Genomic DNA, 22160 nt, shown 5'->3' on the forward strand with positions numbered 1-22160 from the left:
CTGGACCAACGAAGCTGCTACTCCGCATGCTCGTTCCCATCAATGATGACACCTACTTTTGTTCAGGAGCTTCGAATCTGATTTTGAATATAGCAAACAAATATTGAAACCCTACTGCCATTTGTGTTCAAAATGTAATGAAATTTGATACGTCTAGTTAGTAATGGGACTGAACACAGCGGTCCCGGTGTTCACCTTGCTTGAGCATGAAGACATGACTTGACACTACAACCTTATTTTAGTACAAACATATACAGGAGTTAGGGAACTATTGATGCTTAAGATTCTAAGCAAAATGAAAAAAGGGTAATTTTGCATCATTAAAAAACCGATTCTTGGCTAAAAACATTTTGCCACAAAAACTACAATGTTGCAATGCGGTTTTTTTAGACAAAAATATTTAGGCTGAACTGAACAAATACCTAGTCTCCATTCAAACTCCCTGACCTTCCCACAAACCAAATGGCTGGTCTCTAAGAAGACTGTCAAAGAGACTTTTCTTTGCTGTGCTGTAGGTACCTAGTCCTTTCTCAACAGAGGGAACTGGTAGCTGTTTTGGCTTTGACCAGCGAAGGGGTAACTGAGGCATTAGTCAAATTGACGAGAATGCCGTTCTGCTTGGTCCGTAGACAGTTAGTGCTTGCTTGAACTTTCTCCTGAATCAAAATGTGTACCACTTGCATATAACATTGCTTGATACATGTCTCGAAGTCAGCATTTAAAGATCAATATTCATAACATCACAAAAATGAAAAAAAAATGTTTGGCCCCTCAAATGATTACACCTGCGCAGAATTTCAGTTCATGGTCAATTAATAGCCAATAATGTGTTTCTAGATATGGGGGAACCGTGGTGGTCATTTACAAATACAGACCGGACCTCTGTGTCCATAGTTTAGAGACGCAGTAGATCAATCAAAGTTTCAGCTCCATGGGCATTCGCCGTTTCAGCGGAAATGTCAAAATGCAGTAATACTAGAAAAACAGGGTATTGGAAAGTCAAAGGTTGCAGCTGATACATGCAGAATACACTGAGTAATAGCTAAAAAAGACAATTTCAAATTGGATCAGCATTCTGCCTGGACAGGTCACTTCACTTCCAGACAGGTGAGCTAAAATGGACAAGGCGTGACTGGCAAATGCTTTTAACCACATTGCCCACCTTGTGCCTCCCTTCCCCCCTCAGTTGGTTGCGAAAATCGTTCAGAGGCTGTGACCTCTGCACTAAAAACAGAATTCTGATATAAAAAGAGACATCAGGAGATGACATATCCCCCCGGTCTGGTGCAATTCGGAAATGGAGTTTGGCTACCTATATCAAGTTTCAAATAGAAATACTTAACGGTTTTGCAGTTCTACTCCTGAAACGGAAAAAGGATGGATATGCTGATCGCCCCTCATCGTTTATTCTCCCTGCAGTGTTTTATTGTACGATAAACCACTCCAACTCGTCGTTTATTTCTTAAATCAAACACGCTTCTTCTTCATTGTTCTTTGCGATTTATCGCGTAGCTATCTTACATAACCCAATACCAATCAATTCAGCCCACCAACAGAGGAAAATCATGTTTTGTAGTGTTGCATGCACTTAAATCAAAACTAGTTTTTTGGGAGTATTATATTACTCGTAGAGCACAACTAAATTGACTCATGTCGTACTTCCAATTCTGAACTGAAACCTGCCTCCATTCAGGTATAATCAAGTGAGTGATTTGGTCTGTTTGTTTGTTGTTCAACGCCACACTCAGCAATATTCCAGCTATATGACGGCGGTCTGTAAATAATCATGTCTGGACCAGACAATCCAGTGATTAATATCATCAGCACCTATCCACGCAATTTTGATTGAAGACATGCATCAACCAAGTCAGTGAGCCTTACCACCCGATCCAGTTAGTCGCCTCTTACTACAAGCATAGTAACCTTTTACAGCCAGCATGGGTTGCTGAAGACCTATTCTACCCCGGATCTTCACCGGTGATGGCTGTGTCAAGTCCCCAGTATTTAAGGCGAGAGCAGGCATGGGAAACGTTGCCATCTGTCCTGGATACACCCATAGATTTACTTCTAGGAATTGACAGATCACTCCAAAAGATGTATACCAAATCAAATGGGTTCCTAGTGATGTCGACCCCTGCAGAACCCAGTAATACTTGTTCTTCAGAGACCCATGCTAAGGTCATCGGGTGTGTGTGGCGTTAAACAACAAACAGGTTCTAGTGATGTCACAGCATGTCAACCCAAGTGGGGGCAAACCCCAAAGTGACCTAGGAGACAGACCAAGTGATCCAATAAGCATGGATGTAGCACAGACGCACCAAGGATCATATTTAGGATGAATCTAGGTTGCGATCAAGCAGAAAAAACTTATGGATGCAACTCCAGTAAATTGAGCTTTGGCTGGAACACCTGGAATTGTGGTATAGATGATGGTTCTGGTTATGCTCTGTTGCTCTGGTAACTATGATACTTACACCACTACTGAACACATATTAACTTGACAGACAACAAGTCAAACTGTCATGGATAAAATTTATTGTCAGCATAAATAAAAGGTAAAAAAAAATAAGATGCAAGTGCAGTTGCTGAATCAAAAATAAAGCCTGAATTTGTAACAATGTGGTACAGTTAGTTATTTCCATTTATCCTCTACTTACCTTGGTAACATATAACACTGGCATGACAGCAAAATCCTTAGTCTACCTGGGATTTGAGCAGTTTGTCATTTTCACATGATTGACAGTGACTAGACTTAGTGGTTTAACATCTAATCGGTAGGAATGAAACATAGTCTACATTCAAGAATATCTGTCTAATATAATTGAATAATATCAAGTTAATTGTTTTGAGTGAGCGAGTATAGTTTTACGCCGTTTTTAGCAATATTCCAGCAATATCACAATGGGAAACCTGAAATGGGCTTCACACAATGTAACCATGTGGGGAATAGAACCTGGGTCTTCGGGGTGACAAACGGAGGATTTAACCACTAGGCTACCCCACCGCCCCTAATTGTTTTGACAAAAGTGGGAAAGAAGTATATTTGAAATTAGGATAATTGTAGGCTTATTTACTCAATAGCGGTAACGGCAATAGAAAATAATACTTCAGTGGGAGATCAGTTTTGAATGAAGAGTTTTAAAGAATTGGTTTAGGTTCATAGAATAGTGATATAAATGAAAGCTTGTCATACACTCAGCAGTTGGACTAGAGGAAGAAAACAAGGAGGTTTGTTCTGGACAGGTAACTAGCATGACATCATTGTTATATTTAACATCAGCATAACCCAGAGCCACAAGCACTAACACTGTATGCATGTCGGTTCCAAATCTACACCATGGTTCTCCTAAGAGCGTTTGTATGTACAATTATACAAAATTGATATATATATTTATACATTTGTACAATTTCAGATTTCAATAGTCTTGCTGCAGAATAACCAGCCTTTAGGAACGTAGAACTTAAATAACAATGTTCAAAAACGATTGAAAAGAAACGAAGTGAAGAACCACCGTTTGTGTTCTGAGAGTACAAACATGGAAGTCTGGTGATGGCATCAAAGACTGGATTAATTCTTGTCGAAAAGAAACTTGTTTTATACATATAAATTCAACAGGTATATGCCATTTTAGTTTTAACAAGAGTTAGATAAAATGCTTGTCTGTCAATATCTGGTTAATAAAGAGACTGTCGTGAGTTGGGGGCTTCTAATATTTAAATGTAACCTTGTGTCAAACGTCTTTACCACACTCACACCAACCAAAGCATGCATTTCATTACATGTAGTAAAATAACTAAAACTTCATAAAACAAAGAGAAAAGGCTTTTAAGGATGTCTGCTAAACTCTATGGAAAGATTTTACATTTTTCTCTGACACATTAATAGAACTAGATGTTGAAAATATGATCTGTCAAAATGGATGGGGGTTCATGGTGCCTTCCTTTCATTGTGGTGTACCAACTTCACAATTTCTCAGCGACACAGCAGTCATTCACCATGTAAACATTTTTTACATAAAACTCATAGTTGACAACCTTTGCCACGAGCAATCAGTGACCATAAATAAGTTTTTCTTGGCTGCACCGTTTGGCATCGGGGACAGCTTCACTTAAAATGTCTTTGAAGAACTTCTAACACATGACCTACAAGTTACAAACGAAACATGGAAACATTCCAGCAGACATCCTTAACTCATAAAATACAGGAGTTGATACATGCAGCTTTGTTCATGTTTCGCAGAGGGACGTTGACCCCAAAAGTACAGTGTTACTCTAACATCATCTCACGTCTGTTACAACAACAGACCAAACTGTGAACATAAAAGAAATAAATATAACAAAGAATTAAAACATCTACACATGTTCTAAAACAATGTACAGATACAAACAGAAGAGGACACAGTTTACAAAATGTACATGACAAATATCAACACTCAACTACATCCATAGGTTTTGAAATTCAGACACTTGTTTCTCGCTTCCGGATGAATCAAGATTTGAATCATGCAAACTAACGCAATGGTTTTTGATTGAGCATTACTGGTGTTCAAAAGCACCAGACTTCCTAGGACTGTAAACAACTGTGGCTTCACCTACTTTCTTGTTTTGATTCAGTAATCTCAGACATCACATGCTCAGTTGACATCTGGTATCATTTAAACATAGAAAATACACATCAAAGCACAACCAATTCCTTTGCAAAAAATAATTTGAGACAGCAAGCACTAATTACAGCATGATAAATTTCAAAACCTCATCCATTACAGGAACATGTTCCTCAGCAACATGGCACATCATTCAGTATGACAGCTCTCAACTATATCAGGCCAGACCAATCAGTTATTTGTTTTACAGATGAGCTTGTCCTTAACAACAAATACTTAACAAAAGCTGTCTTAAAATAAAAAAAGGTTACATTAAACACCATTCTGTTTGAACTTAATTTTATGTTTTTATATAGTTTCTGACTATACTTACTTGCATAGTTTTGACATCTCTAACTTGGTATGTTGTATGAAAGCTGAACAGGAAAGAATCTTGACTGGGTTTACTTCCTTCAACGGACATGGGCATCAAATTTATAGACACAGCTAGAGGTATTATGATCATATCTAAACATAATGAGAATGTGAGAAGCACAACAGTTGAGTATGAGTATGGCTTTTAGCAATATAGCAGCAACTCGACAGGGGACACCAGAAATGGGTTATATCATGGCATGCCAGCCAAGTGTTGAGGATTACCTTAAGTGATAAAGTTTGTATGTGATAAGATAGAGTTGAAACCAAGGAACATGGTGTGGAGCTGACTGACTCCACGATCTAGGATTCTGGCAATGCTAAGGGATGCAACTCTGCACAGCACTAGATCATCTGTGCCTGCACCTTACAAGACAAATGATCAGAAGACTAAATTTGGATAGTAATGAGATGAAAATTTGCTTGACATGCTTGAACTGCTTCATAGACCAGTTGCCTGGAGAACTGTCATACTTCATGATGCAACACTCTTGTAGCCCTACTGCAACAACAGCACTGGAGACACAGAACAAAACACTTATGGTATAAGAACCACATTGAAATCAACACTCCTTTTCATTTAGGGAAGACCATGACAATCGAACACAACGCCATCCTTCTCTGTACAGGATCAACCACTACAGCTGGTGCTCATTTTGATGTGCCACATTCTTCAGACATTAGTCAGTGTCTTCTGACTACTGATAATTGCACATTTTGACAATACACCTGATGGAATTCTTTATACTTTGCTGGTTCTGACTTGGTATTGCAAGCCCAGCATTCACACTCCTGTTTTTATGTGTCTGCATATTTAACAGCAAAAAACCCAAGAACCTCCTTATTCACTAGCACGAACTACATCTCAGCAATTTATAACAGCTGCATTGCAATTGACATTCCCCATTCAGAAACCTATGCATAAGTACTCTTAACACCCTAATTACGAGTGCAATCATTCAACTCCAAGAAGCATTCAATGCCTAGGGCATTCCTTTTCTGGAGTGAACGCAACACAGACATTCACCTTTGGGAGCCAATGGATCTTCTTGAGTTGATATTCCAAAGCCATTCTCCTTCTCAAGCCAATGGACCATACATATTCACCTTTTCAAGCCAATGGACCAAAGGCATTCATCTTCTCAAGGTAAGGTGTCAAAGGTATGCGCTTTCCTGAGCTGATGTTTTAAATGCATTCCCTAAGCTTTTTGGCATTTACCTTCGGATGTCAATGTCCCAAAGACAATCACCACATCTGTTGGCATTCACTTTAAGAAGCTGATGAACCAATGGCATTCATCGTCTTTACCAAGACATTTCCCCCTACTTCTGGCATTCACCTTGTGCAACTGATGCACCAAACCTTGCCCAACACATTGGTATTCACCTTCCGGTGCCAACTTATGAAAGGCATTCACCATCTCATTTGGCATTCACCATCTGGACCGGGTGGACCAAAGAAATCACAGTCAAGTAATATACAATGTCTGGATACACTACAACACTAGTGAGCAACAGACAACACTCATACTTCAACTCGTCAACCCATGGACTGTCACTAACATTGTAACCATATGGTTAAACATATCATGTATCACCTGGTAGTAAGTGCTGTTGCTGGCTAGTTATGACAGCGGTGTAAGAGCATGCTTTCAGATATATATATATGGTCAAGAGAGGAACAACATTTTTCTGTGCACCCAAGCTATTCTGTTCCAAGTATTCTGTTACAGCTTCAAATATGCTTCAGAAGCTGACATAGATTTAATACTGTTTTGAATTTCAGTTACATTAGCATAATGTCAGCACAATGTGTGAAACTCCTACAAACACAGGTCAAATCTGGCATAGTATGGGTTATACAGATGTCAGTATAACCAGATATAGTATGGGTTATACAGATTTCAGTATAACCCGGTATAGTATGGGTTATACAGATGTCAGTATAACCAGGCATAATATGGGTTATACAGATGTCAGTATAACCAGGTATAGTATGGGTTATACAGATGTCAGTATAACCCGGTATAGTATGGGTTATACAGATGTCAGTATAACCAGGTATAGTATGGGTTATACAGATGTCAGTATAACCAGGTATAGTATGGGTTATACAGATGTCAGTATAACCCGGTATAGTATGGGTTATACAGATACAGATGTCAGTATAACCCGGTATAGTATGGATTATATCAGTGTCAGTATAACATGGGATAGTATGTGTTTGACCGATGTTAGTATTACCTGGGATAATATGGGTAATACAGATGTCAGTACCACCCAGCAAAATCCCTGAATATGATGAATTGTCTTCATCTCACACAGACTACAATGTGACACACATATCTATAGAATTGCTGAAGAGCATGCTGAGGTGATACCAGCCTGATACATGCCCAATACTGTGGTAGAGTCCAGGCATAGACTGTTCGAGATTATCACTCCAGTTGAGTATCAGCATCGAGGATTACATTGAGCAGCAAGAGCACAAGGAGGGGGCTTTCATGAACCATCATATTCCACCTGTAACTCAAGGCTTCCCCTTCGAACGAAGACTGAGAATGCATATAACTAGCAGGGATTCTTCAACCATCAAAACATGCCCATCAAAAGTCTTTCATACTCAGTAAAATCTCTTAAGGATTTCTTTTTTGCCTTCAAATCTTCAGTCAGGTCCTGGCTAGTCAGGTGAAGCATCAGGACATGAGAGGCCTTCGGGGTGCTTTGTGACACATGCAACACTGAACGCTTATCACAGCTGGAGAACTTAAGGCATACTTAAGCTCAGCTAAGGCAAACATAACATCTACTTAAGGCCTGCTTAAGCAGTGGGAGTCTTGGAGACCCAGGACACAATGGCTTCTGTCACACGCATTGACTAGCACCAGGATACTGCATGAGTGACAACTAGCTGTGTCTATGTGTGTAGTGTTATCCAGACAACTAGTTGTTTCTATCTATATAGGCGGGAGAAATCTCTGATGGCATGGGATACAGGCTTGAGATGCTCAGCACTGAAACAAGAAAGAAGAGAAATACAGGACCATATAACAGGAAATACAATGAAACCTTGGTAACCATGGTAACTACAGCAAGTTAATTTATGGGCTCTTTCAGACTATAGTGTTGATCAGCTTACAGCAGTGACCAAAACGTTAAATTGTCTTGAGTTAATGGACTTTTTCATGAAAACTCTTGTAAAACAATTGAGTATCTGTTAACACTATACAAAGGGACCAGTTCAAAAGCTTAATATCAGATAAAAAACTGAATTTCTTAAGTTTTAAGATATACCCCAAATCCCCCCAAAAACCTTAATTCCAAAATGTTAAATTTCCGAGTCTAGTGGCCTCTTTTGTCACTCATTTTCGTCTTTGCCCTGTGTTTTATCGATCAAATCCGTCTTGATATATTACTCACTGCACAAGACGGACTATTGCCGGTGATGATAAAGGCCATTACCACCTCACACACTATCAAACGTTTGAACTGGTTCCTAATAGAAATCTGTGATCTCTATCAATGACAAATTAATTGGAAATTTTAGTTTCTGTTGTATATTTACTTATACAATTATCCTACCTCACACCAAGCAAAATGTTCTTTCTTTTTTGATCCTATGTGAAAACATGTTTGAACCCTGTTTCCAACTTCTTAAACAAAAACACAACCCAGCATCTCTAGGGTTACGACCAACAACTGGGTCAATGATTTGACCTCTCTTAACGTCAAGGTTATCGAACACATTCGAGTGCATGAGCCAAACCAAGACATGAAAGGGAACGACTGACAATATCTGTAAGAGGATCTTCGAACCAAAACCCTAAATCACATACTCTAGGCAGTGGTGAGTGGAATAAAGGTTTGGGACACCGTTCTATTTCTTGTAACGTCCATGCCTAATGGGGACTTTAATGTTGCAGACTAATGTTGGTGATGGTAATCAATGACAGGGGACCTATCTCTAAAGTAGGAAGGGCATTCCAAGGGGGTACGAGCTGAAGAGCAGTCAACCAAAGTCAAACTAGACCTTGGTACCTGCGACTAATCCCACCATACTAGTTGTTCTGGGAGGTGTTAAACATGGGAGCGGTGTGTACAATCGTGTTCCGAGAATGTCAGGAGCGTCAGTCCGATCTTAAATGCCTATCCTTAGAGAGAGAGAGTGCCGGTCCCAATCCTTAGCCCCTGATCTTCGATCCAGTGTAGCTTCTTTCTGACAATCCCAAGATAGACGATTGGGAGCATCCTGATGAGTAGCCTTGGATGGAGCAGTCAGTTTATTGTTCCTCCTATGATCATGCGTGTTTGACAATTCTGAGAATGGAATCTTTAACGGATTAGCGACTTTCGTTTTCTCAGACAGACGATGATATCATGGAATCTTTAGACTTAGATCTGCGGTCTAGGATTCATCTGTGGTATCTCTGGACATAGATACGGAATGCAGAATCTTCTAAAGAATGACACTCTGTGCATCTAGATTCCAAATTACACTGGTCACAATAATCGCAACTTGTGCAGGTCTGACGTTGAATCAGTATGTTGGCATTTCGCACAGGCCAGGGGAAGTTTGTTCTTCTTTCCCATGTTGTAGACTGTCTCAAACCGCAATAAGTCTCAACAAAACAAATGTGTTCTCTAGGTCCAAGCAATATGTCCACACACGGTGACGATTAGAAAGAGAATAAGTGGGTAGAGAGACGCACATGGTCAAAATGTGGAAGGTTACTGTGCATGAGAGCACCAAATGGACCCAATTGTTGGTCGTTACCAGAGTGATGCTGGGGTGTGTTTAGGCTAATGTTTTTGTTCTAGAAGATGGAAACAGGGTTTAAGCACGTTGCACACATAGGATCGAAGAAGAAGATATGCATAGTGTGAGCATGGTGAGATAGGATAAGTTTAAACATTTCCCCCTGCCCACTTCACTACTAAATAGTGGTCTCGCATCATTTTACTCTCCCCAGTCTATAGAAAAAGAAAATCACTTGGTAAATCACAGGTACACAGATGTCCTGAGCATGCCTATAAAAACATTAACTTAAAATGCCTCCCACCTTTTCTTGTCGGGAGATGTCAAATTTGGGTGAAGATCTACTCTGATGACTATTGTATTCCTATGTATTACTATCACCTAACAAGCAGGAAGGGCACTCTAAGTCAGTGTCATCACATGTTCACAAACCTTGTGACTGTTTTATGGAAATCTGTCAGCTGTTTCTTCGTGGCCGTGACAGCTCCTCCACTACTCTCAGTGGGCAGGGCAGTCAGCGTTGTCTCCAGCCATACACAGAATGTCTGTCATAAAACACAAGTTAGCAAAGTGAAGAAAAGTCCAGCTGAGACATGAGTCTGCACAAGCAGTGAAATATATCTCACATAATACCCATAATAGCATATTACAAATGGATAACCCAACCTCTATATCCCCAGGGCTCGCATTTTGGTGAACCTACACTAACCCCTGGATCCATTCCTTTGTCCTGGGGTTCTCGTGATCTTAAATTACAACCCCCGCTTGATTTTCATTGACTACAACACAATTTGCGGTACATTCAACATTGAAAAACTGACTGACGTGCAAAAGAGAGCCCTTTAAAATTCATTTAGATGGAAAGGATGTCTTCACGTCCATCTCCCTCACCCACTTTCTTTTTCTTTATCCTGATGTCTGATTGGTTGGAAAAATTGTTGATGAAAATTTAAGGGAAGGTAAATTAAGATAACCAAGGAAAAGGATTCAGTAATTCAGTCTCCTATTCATTTCCACCCCTCATATTATCAACATCAGCATCCTATTCATATCCACCCCTCATATTATCAATATCAGTCTCCTATTCATATCCACCCCTCATATTATCAATATCAGCATCCTATTCATATCCACCCCTCATATTATCAATATCAGCATCCTATTCATATCCACCCCTCATATTATCAATATCAGTCTCCTATTCATTTCCACCCCTCATAATATCAATATCAGCATCCTATTCATATCCATCCCTCATATTATCAATATCAGCATCCTATTCATATCCATCCCTCATATTATCAATATCAGTATTCTATTCATATCCACCCCTCATGTTATCAATATCAGCATCCTATTCATATCCATCTCTCATATTATCAATATCAGCATCCTATTCATATCCATCTCTCATATTATCAATATCAGCATCCTATTCATATCCATCCCTCATATTATCAATATCAGCATCCTATTCATTTCCACCCCTCATATTATCAATATCAGCATCCTATTCATATCCATCTCTCATATTATCAATATCAGCATCCTATTCATATCCATCCCTCATATTATCAATATCAGCATCCTATTCATTTCCACCCCTCATATTATCAATATCAGTATTCTATTCATATCCACCCCTCATATTGTCAATATCAGCATCCTATACATATCCACCCCTCATATTATCAATATCAGTATTCTATTCATGTCCACCCCTCATATTATCAATATCAGTATCCTATACATATTCATACCTCATATTATCAATATCAGTATCCTATTCATATCCACCCCTCATATTATCAATATCAGTATTCTATTCATATCCACCCCTCATGTTATCAATATCAGTATCCTATTCATATCCATCCCTCATGTTATCAATATCAGTCTCCTATTCATATTCATCGCTCATATTATCAATATATCATTCTCCTATTCCTGTTCATCGCTCATATTATCAATATCAGTCTCCTATTCATATTCATCTCTCATATTATCAATATCAGTCTCCTATTCATATTCATACCTTAAATTATCAATATCAGTCTCCTATACATATTCATACCTCATATTATCAATATATCAGTCTCCTATTCATATTCATCACTCATGTTATCAATATCAGTCTCCTATTCATATTCATACCTTAAATTATCAATATCAGTCTCCTATTCATATTCATACCTTAAATTATCAATATCAGTCTCCTATACATATTCATACCTCATATTATCAATATATCAGTCTCCTATTCATATTCATCACTCATATTATAAATATCAGTCTCCTATTCATATTCATACCTTAAATTATCAATATCAGTCTCCTATACATATTCATACCTGATATTATCAATATCAGTATCCTATTCATATTCATACCTCATATTATCAATATCAGTATTCTATTCATGTCCACCCCTCATATTATCAATATCAGTATCCTATACATATTCATACCTCATATTATCAATATCAGTATCCTATTCATATTCATACCTCATATTATCATTATCAGTATTCTATTCATATCCACCCCTCATATTATCAATATCAGTATCCTATACATATTCATCCCTCATATTATCAATATCAGTCTCCTATTCATATTCATCCCTCGTATTATCAATATCAGACTCCTATTCATATTCATCCCTCATATTATCAATATCAGTCTCCTATTCATATTCATCCCTCATATTATCAACGTCAATGCATTAGTCATATTTTCCCTAAATATTTGAAATATCAACCTACCGCCCTGTCAATCAGCATCAGCTCGTACAGAACTTCAGCTACATCCGGTATCATATACGTGGGCAGACAGAAGATGCAGGCATTGATGCATGCATGCACTAGAGCTTGACCATGATCATTAAGTAACGTTGATACTGCTGTCTTCCGCAGCTCAAAGTCCTCCTTGTCCTGTAATGGACACTGAAGAAGTCAGAGAAATGTAAAACAAGCATAAAAAGTCTGATATTATCTCACAAAACTCAACCGTTGTGAAGGCTGTGAATTGTTGATCAATTCAGTCGGCAATATTCCAGCTCTATCCCAGCAGCCTGGAAAAGATCATGTCTGGACAAGGCAACAATCCACACCGACACGAAGACATGGTATATGTCTACATAGTTCAGAAGGCATCAACTGTTGTGATGAGCATCAAGGTTGAGTTGAACTTGAAATTAATCTGAAAATGTCAGTTCCATTATGGTGGCAAATACAATTCAATGACAACACGTCCACCTGGATAGTCACTGTACTCATATCAGGTTAGCAGCATACCATCCATACATACACAGACATTGTGACCATACAATCCTTATTTTAGATAACATCACAACAAACAAACTATTACTGACCCATCAAACTGAAGTAAAACCTATGGGACTTTGAATTCAGGAACACCTTACTTCTTTTTCTCTTGCACACTTAATGAAGTCTGTGAGGAACTTCATGACGGAAGCATTGGCATCCTTGTGATCGAGGGAGCACGCCGCTATTGCACAACACAGGAGAGGCTTGGCCATCTGACTCTGCAGGAAGGATGCAGGCGATCGCTGGATGAACCTGGCAGTAAAAGGACACATGATCTATGGTGTGCAACGTCAAATTATCAGCGATTGAATGCTGTTTCATGGAACAGTCAGTGCTATTCCTGCTATATCACAAAGATAATCAGGTGTCCTACTGCTTACCCTATTTTTCTGTAACAAACACTTCAACCATCAAGTATGACTACAGTCAATGTCTCTGGTTCCACCATTACCATGATCAATATTAAAATATGTTCATAAGCAGAAACACTTCTAACATGCAAGACCATGATGTAATTCAAGCTAATAACTAATGACAATGTTACTTCACTCACCTAAGACATAACCGGAATAAGTCGTCTACTGTATCGGGGTGGTTGCGAAGACCATTGTGCTCTTCTAGAATCTTAAATGTTGGTCCGCAAAAAGCCTGTCAGCAGAGGAAAAAACATTCAGTACCATATTTACCCCATGACACTCTCAGTATAAGTCATCACCACCGACTCCATCATCACTACCAACCCAATCATCACCACCATCCCCTTCGTCATTCCCTTTATCACCACCACCTCCATCATTATGGGGCGGTGAGTAGCCTAGTGGTTCGATTTCCCACATGGGTACAATATGTGAAGTCAATTTCTGAGTCCCCTGCCGTGATCTTGCTGGAATATTGCTAAAAGCTGTATAAAACCATCTTCACTCACACCATCATCCCCATCCCCTTCATTAGCACCATCAACTTCATCAGCACCAGCCTCATCACCATTCCCTTCATCACCACCACCTCCATCGTCCCCATCGCTTTCATCGTCCCCATCCCTTTGATCACCATTTCTTTCACTACCCCCTAAAACGACCCATCTGCGACAGTGAAGTTCCTCACCTGCAACATGTCTAGAAGCCCTGGTATACAGCCTTGTTCTGTGCCATACTCGTCTACCAGAATACTGCCGAGGTACAGGAAACATGAATGCTGATGGACCTGGTAGAGACTCACCATCTGGAAACCAACAGTTTTAAATATCAATGTACAGTCGAGGCCAAATTGCAAAGGCATGATACACTTAAATGAGTGAATGCCTTTTAACACTTATTCTTCAGTTTTATCATGACCAACTGTAAACTGTCAATCACATATTTTGCAATTTGCAGCATCTTGATAGACATTAATCTAGCATCTGTTGTGTGAAGACTTCTGGATGTGGCCCCGGGACGCCACTGTCTAGTATAAGTGAGAGTACTGCCTGTCCTCTTACCTGTGTGACTAAAGGTGTTAACAATGTTGCGGAGTTCTTCCCCAGGCATCTGATTGCAAACCTAATACAGCGACAACACCTCTCAATGATCCTCACATCTGCTTGATACTTGTTACATGCGTTAGATAATACTGGCCATACCTGCAACACAATGACCAACATGGTACCATGATCATACTCCTCAGGAAACTAGTTTAGTTTTAATATCACATTTCACAATATTTCACTGCCATCAGTTTAATGGCAGATATCACGTTGATGTAACAAGCAAACATGGGTCTGGTGCTGATAACTCCCAAACCTCGGACATGCAGGTCGTGATGGAGTTGAGTCACTCAGGGTTTTACCTTGACTAACAAAGTGGGGGCTCCACGGGACCTTCAATAATTAATTTAAAGGGTCCTTGCAGGCAAAATGATGGGCCTGTAATCTAATGAAACTGTGTAGTGTACTGTACATTTAGATAATTACTTTAGAGCCTGGAATGAATCAATCATCATGTGGACAGTGGTCATGAGTGATGGGTGAAATACAGACACTCATATCTGCTCTTGGTTAGCTGTGACAATGAATATTATTGTACGTCCCTTGGGACACACTATAGGTTTTTGCATTCTTTACATTTGTGAGTCACGTAAAACCCTGGCCACTTCATAGCACTGGGCCAACCCACCTTGTTTGCAGCTTACTAGTTACTGAATCACCGGTGAGTCTATCGTCAACTTAAAACCTTCAATTGTAAATACTACTGTCCATGTTTAACAAAGCAGCCAGCAATATTCCAGCTGTAAATAATTGAGTCTGGACCAGATGAACCTGTGACTGATACTAAGAGTAATGTCCCACACTGATGGGTACAATAACATGCACTCAACCAAGTCACTGAGCCTGACCACCTCATCCACTAAACCCCCTTCGACTACAACAATAGGTTACAAGGGACAAATTCTAGCCTGGAATATCCATATCACTTTTAGGAAAGAGCAATTTTTGCTTTGTGTACGGAGAATAGTTCCTTCATTAAGTTTACGCATGAAGGCTTTACTACTGCCAGTGAGCATCTCACCTCCTGTATGACCGGCTGACATGGATGGACCTGCCCGTTGGACACACTGGGGTTTGTAAACCTGTACACAGAGAACATGTCTTCATCAACATTCATTGACATATCCACTGACCCATCAGCCAGGAAGTGATACATTTGTCATACTAAGGAGTTGTATTCTATCATCACTTGGACAGACACAGAATGGAAACATATTTAGTAAACTTCACTCAATTATATTAACAATGGAATGGGAACTCTTGCACATACCATCAGAAATGACTACACAGGATACATTTTCGAAAAATATGACAAATATGAGCAGCATATTCATACAATTATTGTCTTATCATGGAACCAGTAACATGACCATCGATATGTTGCTACAGTCTGAACAAACATAGTCCAAAGCTATTAATTAAACAAAGTCTCCTGTTCCACAAACAAGCATTTTAAATTATGGGGTTCCTGGGATCCTGGTGGTTTGTTCCTGTAGTATTCAACAAGGCCAAGGACTGAATCATGTTAATTCTTACTTTCCAACACTGCTCACCCACCTAAAGACTGCAGCTAGTCTGTCCAGCCATAGTGTAGGGTCGTTGATTGAGCCATGCTTCACTGGCCCAGTTTCTTCAGATATTAACTGGGAAGAAAACAGCAAAAAGACTAAACAAAAAGTAAAGACACAACTAAAAGGAAATACTTTCAACAAATTATGCAACACAAACTGAATCGTCTTATGAAATAATTAATTTGACGAACTTATTTCGTCATGCATTATAGATGCATCTAAAGCTATATTTAAGTTGAGGTATATGGGCTTACTTTATTCAGGGGAGATAACTGTATGGAGCACAGCTGTTGAAGGCCCTCCGTGACTTTACCGTGAGGAAGGCGGCCCAGAATAGTGGCTGTACCTAGAAACACAATCATCACTATCACTATCTGTCTATCATATGAGTGTTCATTTTAGTGTTGCAAGTCGCAACAGTGGAACCACAATTTGTCGAATGACGTCAACAATCTTCAGCTATGACCATGATGACCTTGTTTCTAGTGTGACATCATTCCGACCTCATGTCAGAATAAGATTTGAATGACGTCAACAATGCCGTCCAGATGACAGAAACAATACATTGTTGTCTCATGACGTGACTTTATGAACCCCGATATGTTTGCCCTTGAAGGTAGTAAAAAGTGCTTCCATATAAAACCAATACCCTGTATTAACATAACACTGAATGAGAGGTGATGAATGTCTTGTGTTTAAACACATTCATGTTCTCATTCTTTCAATAACATTTTGTTAATTTTACATATATAGCTATCCATGCTTTCATTCATGAAAATGGGACACAGAGACTTAAAACATGCTCTTCCATCTTTCCTGATCAATTTCCTTTCCAATCAAACCAACCCCTACCTTTCAGTAGTCCTATGGCAGCATCATTGGAGAGATTGAAGGTGCCCATTGCCTGCACGATCTGTATGAGTCCGGCGAAGTGTTCGATCATGTGGTCTCGACACTGCGTGGAGATGCTCTGTAGACTGTTGGCAGATATAGAGGCGAGAGGGGGCTGCTGGAGGCCGGCCAGGAGATACTGTAATACTGGGTCTGCAACACGAAGCAGCATCAGCATCTCCTTTACTCCATCACTACTCTTCACACTTTTAGCCATAACCATGATAACACTTTATCATTTGTTCATCGCAATTGCCAATTCCTTTTTTTCAACAAAAACTTTTTTAAAGATTTTTTTGGTTTGATTTTATAATGAAAAATCCAATACCTGTATTTTGCCATAAATTACCATAAAAAAAAAAGAAAATGCCAAATGCAGTGAACTGCAAGTATATATTCATGAATGCGTGTATATTATATTTATATAACATGACATAAGAATTGCAAGGCCATTATTTTCTGTGACCCACCATATACAGTATCCCATACATTTTACCTGATGAGGAATATTTATAAACAAGTCACCAGTTCACTACCAAGTAATAAAGAAATGAGAACACTTGCACCTGTCATCTTTCACATCATGGACTGTTATCATGGTTATACAGCAGACTTGCATTGTATTGGCAATGAAACTAATGTCATAATCCAACAGTACAGGGCCCTGTTCTACAAAGCAATCTTAACGCTACTACTGTCATAAGTCTATGTAAAAGTATAGGAACTATAGCGATAAGATCGGTTTGTGGAACAGGGCCCAGTACAACACATTTATTCAAGCAATACACTTACAGCATTTAGTCAAACGACAACACCTGAATTTGTGACTGTACATACCCATACAACAGTACATGCGCTAGCACTGCACACATCTCCTACAAACTCTGTATACAACTGACCAGTTGGACAATAGTAGGACGAATATTCAGCTCAACAGAAGGGGATCTGGAGTCTGGATCATTATTTATATAACAGAAACTATGCAGCTGGCTTTCCCCTCCATGGAATTCCACGGAATAGCAGCACACTGTCACCATGCTCAGTGATGGTATCTCTGACGGGGAGAGTCAGTATGGGGCAGGTCCTTCCTTACATTTGGCATGGGGAGGCATTCACATGGGGATGCTTTCACCCCGAGGAAATATCTAGACAAAAGAAGTAATCCTTACTTAAAGGAAATCCAAAGGGACAAAGATGTTCAATTGCACATGGTGCATAACCATTTGAAACAGTGGGTGAGTGAATACTGAAGAATGAGGCAACCGCAAATGCTGCTATATGGGACAAACAGCTAAAGTGAAAATAGTAATAAATGTTTCTTACATAATCATGTAGTCAGTATGATGTATAATACGATAGCCGAGAAAAAAGTGTTTAAAAATTAGGGCTGTTGTGTTTAATTAAAAGTATGTATTTGGAGATCTGTATTTGTTACAACCCAAACAAGGCTTGAAGCATTAACGATGAGGCACATTTTAATTAGCATGGATGCCTGAGTTGTATAACAGTATGGATTCCATGTATTTTATGTCAAGAATAGTTGTGTTGAAGAGTATTTGTGTCACCTTCAGTCACTCATCTCACAACAACATGCAACTGCAGTAGATTATTGCATAATGTATGTAGGCAGTCAGTCCAGGTATCATAATACACTCAGCTATGTGTATAGTGTAATGTAACGTTAGCAAGTGACACAGATTCACAGAGTCTATGACATGTCGCTATATCTTTGTGTGTTTTTTTCTCAACTGCAACAGGAATCTGTGATTTGGAGAATAGAACCAAAACAAACAAACTAATCTGTGTTTTGCAATCACTTGTAATCCATGCATCCAAGATGGGATCATCCATCCATATTTGAGTTACTATTGTCGGTCATATCTGAAAGTTGTGAAAGTAAGTACTATGCTTCATCATTTTATACACAGGTCAGCCAATATTCTGAACAAAGAAAAGTTTAACAACTAAATTAAAAATGAGAAAAGTACTGAACGTGAACAATAAACGTATTTGAAGAAAAAGCATGTCTCCCACATTATTTTTTCCCCAAATATTGACCTCAATTTGTGATTGTTGAAAGAAACAGTACATTATAATCCTTTAATCTCACTCATATGAATGAAAATACACTACAAATGATCATTGCTAACTGGAAAGGAGAAAGTCTAAGGGTTAAAAAGGGTGATGAATAGGTAAGCCCATCTTCCCGAGGCAAGAGAGTTAACTGACTTTAAAAGTCCAGTTTCCACCCTTGCCGAACCAGGCTGGAATTCCAGGCTCGATCCACCTCGATTGTAGCGCCACCAGTGATTACTACGAGTTATGTCCCTTCTAAGCCTCTCCTATGAACCAATCAGGTTCCACCTCTCGTGTCACTTGTTTCAAACAAAATGACGGCGCCCAGTCAAAACAATCTGATCAATAATCAGGATCTATATTGCGATAAAATGGGTCTTATCATCGCATCAAATCACATGAGCACCTTGATTAAAAACATGAAAATATCTGGAAAATATCTGTTGCACATGCTTTGCAAATCCTGTAATCGACCGAAATCTGCACAACAGTTTACGAAGCGGATTTTGATTTCGTTGCATGATTTTGATTGGACTATGCATAGACTCGTAAGTCCAGTCAAAATATAACTCCATAATACCAGCCTAATTCGGCAAGGGTGGAAACTGGACTTTTATAGTCAGTTAACTCCCTTGCCTCGGTGAAGATGAGGTTAGCCTTGTCGAGAACCTGTGCAGAGAACCATGACCAGGAACAGAGGCTGTTCCTGCTTGAGTACAAATGGAGGGGCAGGCTTTTTGTGATATCAAACATGTGATTTTGGAGGGTAGTTGGTGCAATCAAGTGTGTAATTGTGGAGGTAGTTGGTGCAATCAAGTGTGTAATTGTGGAGGTAGTTGGTGCAAACAAGTGTTTAATTGTGAAGGTAGTTGGTGCAATCAAGTGTTTAATTGTGAAGGTAGTTGGTGCAATCAAGTGTGTAATTGTGGAGGTAGTTGGTGCAATCAAGTGTGTAATTGTGGAGGTAGTTGGTGCAAACAAGTGTGTAATTGTGGAGGTAGTTGGTGCAAACAAGTGTTTAATTGTGAAGGTAGTTGGTGCAATCAAGTGTTTAATTGTGAAGGTAGTTGGTGCAATCAAGTGTGTAATTGTGGAGGTAGTTGGTGCAAACAAGTGTGTAATTGTGGAGGTAGTTGGTGCAAACAAGTGTGTAATTGTGGAGGTAGCTGGTGCAATCAAATGTGTAATTGTGGAGGTAGTTGGTGCAAACAAGTGTGTAATTGTGGAGGTAGTTGGCGCAAACAAGTGTGTAATTGTGGAGGTAGTTGGTGCAAACAAGTGTGTAATTGTGGAGGTAGTTGGTGCAATGAAGTGTTTAATTGTGAAGGTAGTTGGTGCAATCAAGTGTGTAATTGTGGAGGTAGCTGGTGCAATCAAGTGTGTAGTTTTTGAGGTTCTTGGTGCAATCAAGTGTGTAATTTTGGAGGTACTTGGTGCAATCAAGTGTGTAATTTTGGAGGTACTTGGTGCAATCAAGTGTGTAATTGTGGAGGTAGTTGGTGCAATCGAGTGTGTAATTGTGGAGGTAGTTGGTGCAATCAAATGTGTAATTGTGGAGGTAGTTGGTGCAAACAAGTGTGTAATTGTGGAGGTAGTTGGTGCAAACAAGTGTGTAATTGTGGAGGTAGCTGGTGCAAACAAGTGTGTAATTGTGGAGGTAGCTGGTGCAAGGAAGTGTTTAATTGTGAAGGTAGTTGGTGCAATCAAGTGTGTAATTGTGGAGGTAGCTGGTGCAATCAAATGTGTAATTGTGGAGGTAGTTGGTGCAATCAAATGTGTAATTGTGGAGTTAGTTGGTGCAAACAAGTGTGTAATTGTGGAGGTAGTTGGTGCAAACAAGTGTGTAATTGTGGAGGTAGCTGGTGCAAACAAGTGTGTAATTGTGGAGGTACCTGGTGCAAACAAGTGTGTAATTGTGGAGGTAGCTGGTGCAAACAAGTGTGTAATTGTGGAGGTAGCTGGTGCAATCAAAAGGTAATTTCCTCCAACAAGACCAGATACACAGCCTCTCTATATAATGGACCTGTCTCTGCCGTATTTTCGTTTCAGCTTTTGAAATTGATAAGACAAAAGACTAAAGTGCAAATAAACCTTATTTACGTGCTGCTTTCGATGTTTTGAAATCAATATTTGCCATGACATGTTAGGAAATATCCAAATCTGCAAAGTTGTATATACTGATGAGACTTGCCCCTTAACAGCCTGAGAAATATGTCAACTACAATTGCACTGTACCTGGTAGAATTCTCTCCATGAATATACAAAACTGTTTCTCAGCAGTATGTGTTAACTCACCTAGATACTGTGGGTGTCTCTCTATCCATTCGCAGAGTTCCCCAATGAGCTGGACACTGGAATACCGGACAGCGACGTGGGCTGTATTCGGGAGTGACAACACGGCCTCTAACACCTGAGGCACTATCTCATTCTCGTCTCTGTAAAGCACATATTTAAATTTAAAATTAAAAATATTACTGCAGACAGGCAATCTCTGTAAACCATGGTGAACCACTTATCTCAAGCCCTAACTTTCATTGATCTGCACAATAAAATTCATGAATATTTTTATGGAGGATAGACTCCTTGGGTAAAGATTTTTGAAACATTTGGGACTATTTCAACTTAAATAGTAAAATTTTCTTATTCTTTTAACAGTACTCAGTGCATAAAACTGAAAGTTCCAAGGTCTTCTTACAATTGTTTATTGCAGCTGCAAAAGTAAAACTCCTTACATTTAATCATAATTTTGGCTTCCAGACAGACAAACAAAGACAAACATGGGAAATATTCACAGGTACACTGCCTGTTAGAGTATGTGGAGGACGGTGTACGTACGGGAGAATATTTTTGGCGACGGCGCTCATGACGAACAAGGAGGACTCGGACAGATCCCAGGAGGATGTGGCCTGGTTCTTCAGGTTCTCAAACATCTGGGGAGAACACATAATACATTGTCAACAGTCTCTTAGAGACATTTCAACAGACAGTTTCTGACTC

The 22160-nt window shown here is 39.4% G+C and overlaps 1 protein-coding gene across 1 annotated transcript in view; it reads right to left on the reverse strand.

The window, feature by feature from the left end:
- Positions 1–2518: 2518 nt before the first annotated feature.
- The window catches only part of LOC139473609 (transportin-3-like), a 38439-nt gene continuing 18797 nt past the window's right edge, over positions 2519–22160 (reverse strand). The window contains exons 15-27 of the mRNA XM_071256281.1: positions 21999–22093; positions 21459–21598; positions 17049–17240; positions 16451–16542; positions 16183–16268; positions 15647–15707; positions 14581–14721; positions 14208–14324; positions 13657–13751; positions 13199–13355; positions 12540–12707; positions 10207–10319; positions 2519–8032 (exon numbers count right to left, since the gene is read on the reverse strand). Of these exons, the coding sequence (XP_071112382.1) occupies positions 7972–8032; positions 10207–10319; positions 12540–12707; positions 13199–13355; positions 13657–13751; positions 14208–14324; positions 14581–14721; positions 15647–15707; positions 16183–16268; positions 16451–16542; positions 17049–17240; positions 21459–21598; positions 21999–22093 (1518 nt within the window). The 3' untranslated portion in view covers positions 2519–7971. The remainder of the gene's footprint in view (positions 8033–10206; positions 10320–12539; positions 12708–13198; positions 13356–13656; positions 13752–14207; positions 14325–14580; positions 14722–15646; positions 15708–16182; positions 16269–16450; positions 16543–17048; positions 17241–21458; positions 21599–21998; positions 22094–22160) is intronic.

The sequence above is a fragment of the Haliotis cracherodii genome, unplaced genomic scaffold, assembly GCF_022045235.1.
Source record: "Haliotis cracherodii isolate W230 unplaced genomic scaffold, xgHalCrac1.p SCAF_3, whole genome shotgun sequence".
Taxonomy (NCBI): Eukaryota; Metazoa; Mollusca; class Gastropoda; order Lepetellida; family Haliotidae; genus Haliotis; species Haliotis cracherodii.